The sequence below is a fragment of the Cinclus cinclus genome, chromosome 13 (assembly GCF_963662255.1).
Source record: "Cinclus cinclus chromosome 13, bCinCin1.1, whole genome shotgun sequence".
Classification (NCBI taxonomy): domain Eukaryota; kingdom Metazoa; phylum Chordata; class Aves; order Passeriformes; family Cinclidae; genus Cinclus; species Cinclus cinclus.
The window spans coordinates 19284836-19290640 of record NC_085058.1 but is presented as its reverse complement, the minus strand read 5'-3'; the positions used below and the strand labels follow the sequence as shown (position 1 = coordinate 19290640).

The 5805-nt window shown below is 45.9% G+C and overlaps 1 protein-coding gene across 2 annotated transcripts; it reads left to right on the top strand.

The window, feature by feature from the left end:
* The first annotated feature begins 287 nt into the window (after positions 1-287).
* Positions 288-5603, top strand: PARP16 (poly(ADP-ribose) polymerase family member 16). 2 transcript variants are annotated; one of them, XM_062501353.1, is made up of 6 exons: positions 288-522; positions 1393-1530; positions 2298-2504; positions 3593-3764; positions 4107-4248; positions 4885-5603. In XM_062501353.1, the coding sequence occupies exons 1-6, from the start codon at positions 331-333 to the stop codon at positions 5027-5029; spliced, it is 996 nt and encodes a 331-aa protein (XP_062357337.1). In that variant the 5' UTR covers positions 288-330; the 3' UTR covers positions 5030-5603. The 2 variants fall into 2 exon arrangements, with proteins under 2 accessions (XP_062357337.1, XP_062357338.1); XM_062501354.1 differs by lacking the exons at positions 1393-1530; positions 2298-2504.
* Positions 5604-5805: the final 202 nt, after the last annotated feature.

The window sequence follows — 5805 nt, the reverse complement described above, 5'->3', positions numbered from 1 at the left end:
CCCCCTGAACCCCTCTCCCGATCTCTGCCTCAGGAGAAAATGCCACTGCCCTTTGTAATCGTCTCCGGTCTCTACCCGAGACAAAGGCGCCATTCCCCCTCCGTGCCTCCTCCCCGTCCCCACATAACGGGCACAACCGCAGGCCGCCCCCGCTCCCGGCGACGCAGGGACCGACAGCTCCGGAGCGGCGCGGGGCGGGCGGAGGCGGCCGCGGGGCGGAGGCGGCTGCGGGCGGGGCGGGCGCGGCCCCGGCGGCGGAAGGGGCGACGCCGGCGGGGCGGGCGCTGCCGCCCTGTCGGGGCGGCCGGGCCTCGGCGGCCCCCGCTGGGCATGTCAGCACCGGGCCCCGGCCCCGGAGAGGCGGCCCCGGGCGCCAGGGAGGCGGTGCGGCGGGACCCTTTGGCCGCCGACCTGCGGTGCAGCCTGTTCGCCGCCGCGCTGCAGAGCTACAAGCGCGACTCGGCCCTCAGGCCCTTCCCGGGCCGCTACGCCAGCGGCGACACCAAGGACTTCGAGGGGCTGGTGAGTGCTGGGGGGTCAGCCCGAGGGAGCTGCCAGCGGCTCCGGGGCACCTCCCCCGATGGGAGAGCTCGGGCTGCCCGCAGAGGTGAGGGCAGCGGCGCCGCAGGGTCATGGATGAAGCAGGATGAAGGGTTTAGCTGGTGAAGAAATCCCGGTTTAAGGGAGTATTTGGGATTATGACCGATAAAGCCACACTGGGAAACGCCCAGATCCAGTGGGGCACGTCAATTGACAAGCGATAGTTAACAGGTAGCGGCCTCAAGCTGCTCCAGACTGAGTATTCTGGAACATTTCTACCCTGTGAGGGTGGTTGGACGTTGGCTTAGGCTGCCCAGGGAAGTGGTGGAATCACCATCCCTGGAGGTGCTCAGAAAACACATAGGTGTGGCACTTGGGGTCATGGTTTAGTGGTGGGTTTGGCAAAGTTAGGTTAATGGTTGGATTCGATAATCTCAGACATATTTCCAGCCTTAGTGTTTTTGGTATTCCGTGAAGTAGTGTGAGAGCTTGCCAACGTTAAATTCAAATTCATATTGAAGGATTTGCATGTTACATGGCCTGAACACCCCCATGTCAGGTCCACTGCACATACTACCCTGTGACAAGCTTGTTTCCTCTCAGGAGTGTGTCTGACTGTTCCTGTGCAAACCCTACAGATACTGTTGGTAAATACCACTGTTTATAACTTGCCTGCTATTTGCATTCAGAGCAATTGACAAACTTCCTCACAAACTGGATGCAAGTGTTTGTATCTCAGAACAGAACCTGTTTTTCAATTTGTTGGGGTGATATATTGTTTTGTTTTCACTAGAGGTCCCTGTTTAATCGCAGTTGCACTAAGGAGCTTGTGCTAAATGCCTCTGTTGTTAGCTTGCAGATACCAAGGCTTTACCGAGCCTGAAAGAGCTTCTGGAGTCTGTTCCAAATACAGATAAAAGAACCTGGGACCTGTTCAGTTGGATTCTGTCATCTAAAGTCTTCATGATACAAAGTACTAAGAAACAGGAGGTAAGTTGTGAATTCTGAAAATCTTAATTAGAATTTGATTTTTACTGCAAACTTACACTTGAGAGAATATTTCCTCCTGACAATTAAGTTGGTTATTGTGAGAGCTTGACAGTTGAAAACAAATCCATTCTTCTCTATATATAGAGAAGAGTGTTTTTAGGTAGAGTTTTCAGGAGCACGGGTTGGAAGAAATAGTTACCACTGTTGATGATGGGCAGTGATTGTAGTTGATTACTGCAGTTAATGTAACATGTACATGCATTGTTTAGTCTGAGAGTCCAGTTTGGGTCTCATAGAGCTGGGTCCTGCTTTTCACTGAGAAAGACAACTCTTGTCTTCTGCCCCCAAAAGAGAAAGGTTCAGAGCCACTAAGGCACTTCTGTAACAGGGATCAAAATAGCTGTAGAGATTAGCAGCAAGATGAAAACAACTTCTGTTTTTGTGGATTTTTCTCTTGCAAGATCAGCTGATGAATATATTGTCTTAGTAGCCAAAGCAGAATTATGAAATTGTCCTTGCATCATAAATTAATAATTATAATTCAGGTTTGGGTTTTTTCTGGAGAGAAGATTTAGAATTTAACTTTGATAGCAAGAAACTGGCAGGATTTTTACTGTGTACCTACTCCTCCTGAAATGTGACAGTCTTGAATTCTAACTCAGAAAAGCATAATCAGAATACATTAAACAGTATGAAGGGACGAGAAGAATTTCCACTGAGTAATCTAACCACATAAACCAACATTGATATTCCTTCCTGTTTTTCAGTACGAGAAGATCCAGGAACTCACAGGGATGTCTGGGGCTGCGGTTCCTGCTCCAGACTACCTCTTTGAGATTGTGTACTGTGATCAAATGAACACCAAGTTTGCTGAGACCAAGGGAGAGCGGGACCTTATCTACGCCTTCCATGGGAGCCGCCTAGAGAACTTCCATTCCATCCTGTACCATGGCCTGCACTGCCACTTGAACAGGGTGAGGCTCCTGCCACTGACACCATCTGCCCTTGCTCATATGAAGCTGGGGACACTTTTTAAAAATAGGACAGATTCCTTTTGGGGTATGAAATGTGCTGATGATCTTGGACTGCTGTTTTCATTTCAGTGTAGGCCTTTGTGGATGGCTGTGTTGGATTTTGTAGTTGAGCCTGAGGATAAAAACTGGAAGTGGCATGAAACCATTTTCACCAGCATGGCAAATTATGACTGTCCTTTACTTCTTTATAAGGAAGTGTAATTCCTCTGAAAATCCTGACCTGACAGTCTGTAGCTGGGAAGTGCCTGTCTACAGAGGAAGAGGATAGTGGAGATTTTTCTGCCTGGCCTTGCATTTAGATCAGCAAAGTTTCAGGTGCCACTCACCAGTGGAACCTTCTTAAAATGGTCTGGTTTAGGGAGACATCCCACAGAATTTGCACCTCTTCTGATTTCAGTGGAAGGGCAGTTGAGGGTCCTGTCGTTTTGTGTCACCTATGAGGCAGCTTTGACACAGCAGCTGCTTGACAATCCAGTCAGCCTGGACTATGATATGTTTTTTCCCCCCACATTCTCGATGAGTAATGGTTTACCGGGTACAATGGACTTACTGGAGTAATAATTTTAGCCAGTGTGGCAAATTTAAAAGTACTTTCCTCTTTTCTAGTAGAGCATGGATTTAAAGGAAGTAAAGCTTTGCCTTGTCTGGGGAGTTTGGATTCTTGAATGATGATTCTTGAATGATGACAGTCTCAACCGATGAAATGCCTTTTAAGAACGGTGCAGTCATGTTGATGTAAAATACTTAACGCTGGCAAACTAACTCCAAATCCGGGAAAGCATGAATCTGTCCACACCAAGTGCTCTGCCAAGCAGCTAATTTGAGGGATGGGAGAGGGCAGCAGCCCCACCTCAAGGAAGTTGTGCCAGGACAAAAACAGTGCATGGACCAGACCCAACACAGGTCAGAAAGGCCTTTCGTAACTTACCTTCAGGAGCAGAACTGCCAGTCTGAAAGGAAGGAACACTTATATGTTTTTTTGAGGTTTGGAGTACATGATTTTAGGGTAGATTTCTGCTCTGTTTCAGACATCCCTGTTTGGTGAAGGCACGTATCTTACCAGTGACCTGAGCCTGGCTCTGCTGTACAGCCCTCACGGTCTTGGCTGGCAGCAAAGTGCACTGGGTTCTATCCTCAGCTGTGTGGCTTTTTGTGAGATCATTGACCACCCGGATGTAAAATGTCAGGTGAAAAAGAAAGGTGAGTCTATTACAGTAATAACTGTGCAGTAGTTACATCTGTCCTTCAGGTTGTTTTTTCCCTTTTACTATCAGCGGCTCCTCGAGCACTGGATGGGAGACTTTCCTGTCACCCTGGTCTGGGCCATAATGTCATCCATACCAAGGATGACTAGGAGTGGTATAGCCTCAAGCAAACTTCTCACTCTATTCTTGGATGCTGAGGGATTCAGGGGAATACCAAGACTGAATTTTTGGTTATCTCATTCCCGTTCTTCTGGGGGGTGTGTATGGGGGTGTTGGTTGTTTACTTTACACTTATTTGAAGTTCTACTTTTTTTTTCCCCTCCTCTTTCCAATTCAGATTCAGAAGAAATAGACAGAAAAAGAGCAAGAGTGAAAAACAGTGAAGGGGGAGATGTGCCACAGAAATACTTCGTTGTCACAAACAACCAGCTTTTACGAGTTAAATACTTGCTAGTGTATTCACAAAAGCAGCATAGGAGGTAAGAGTTCAGCTGTCTAGAGGAATGAGCTACTACAACAGCCAGATAAACACATCTCGTTGAAAAAAGAAAAAAAAAAAGAAGAAAACAAGAAAATGTACTGCATTGCCAGAATTGGTTTGTAGCCCATTTCCTATGGAAATAAGTCTTAGGCCATCATGTTGCCTCTGTCAGGCTCTTTGACATTCCCAGACTCAGCTAAATTTGTTTGGTTTTTTTTTTTTTTTTTAAATCAGACCTGTAAGCACTTAAGAGTCCTTGAGAGGTCTAATTATCTGTTTGTGGTAGAAAACCAAGAGTGGATGTCTGGTGAGTGCATTTCTTAAAACTGCCTTAACTCTGCCCTTATCTATCCTAAGTGGCAGTGTTAACTCAGCTACTCAACACCTATTCTACAGGCCAGGCAGATACAGCTCCAGACCACAGGGAAAGGTGTGAACATGGAGAGAAAAGACAGGATTGTGCATGGAGACTTAAGGAGAAGGGAAGTGGTGAAAATCAGGCTTCATTGTTGACAGGGATTGTGGAAGAACTTTCTGGTTTTACTGGATTTGCTTAAAATAATGAAACCCGAGATACTTTTTGGCAAGGTGTTTGTGAATTTCTGACAGAATTCACACCTTTTTCCCTTTTCAGGCCTTCTAATGAATCTTCCTGGTTCTACACCCACCGTTTTGCCCTAATGATGATGCTGTACCTGCTGTTGCTGATAGTGATAGGGGCCAGCAACTCACCAACCTTCATCTACTACTGGCACAGAATATTTCACTCAGAGAGATGAACCACCCGAGATGATGAACTCTTAATTTCACCACGTGCCTTAAGAATAGCTGATCTGCAGTGCACTGCATCTATTCCAGAGCTCTGGAAATAGAGGTGCCTGGAGCTTTCCAGTTCTGTCACCATTATATTAATCCTCATGGCATCTCTGCATTTAATTCTTATTTCTGTGTTTCTGGGATTCATGAGGATGCCTAGTACAGCTGAAAAGGATCACAGTGGTGCAGCTTAGCATGAGCCAGTTGTTAAGGGTCCGTGGAAAAAAGGTTATTTAAGATTAATGAAAATTAAGCATAGAAACACTCAGGTGTAACTTATTTTCTGTCAAGTTGAGGTATGTTTGCACAAGTTGGAAAGGAGGATTTTTCTGGATGTCAGGCAAAGCAACCTGTTGGGAGTCCTACCAGTATGTCTTCAGAAACTGAGTCTAGTGATGTTTGGCACGTATCAATGCAGATGGAATTACTTTCAAACTTTTAAAACTAACTTTGGCCAAGAATTTTTATATTTGAACATAATGATTGTAAGGGGAAAAAAAACCCATCAAGAAATAAAACAACCGCCAAATGGAAGAACTTAAATGGTTTCTAGTATGTTTTTTTTCCCCTCTGCAGAACATTGTTGTGTTTTAATCCCAGCTGGCAGCTAAGCACAAATCCAAAACATTGTTACTACACTGCTATGAGGAAAATTCATTCTATCCTGGACAAAAACAGTACAAACATCTACAACGTTTGTGGTCTCAGCCGTAATCTTTCTTATCCTAGCTTACTGTGC

What these genes read in the sequence shown, in the direction of transcription:
- PARP16 (XM_062501353.1), top strand. Translation starts at nt 331, where the DNA reads ATGTCAGCACCGGGCCCCGGCCCCGGAGAGGCGGCCCCGGGCGCCAGG. An exon ending in CCAAGGACTTCGAGGGGCTG is followed by an intron (nt 523 to 1,392) that starts GTGAGTGCTGGG and finishes CTCTGTTGTTAG; the next exon opens with CTTGCAGATACCAAGGCTTT. An exon ending in TCACAAAAGCAGCATAGGAG is followed by an intron (nt 4,249 to 4,884) that starts GTAAGAGTTCAG and finishes TTCCCTTTTCAG; the next exon opens with GCCTTCTAATGAATCTTCCT.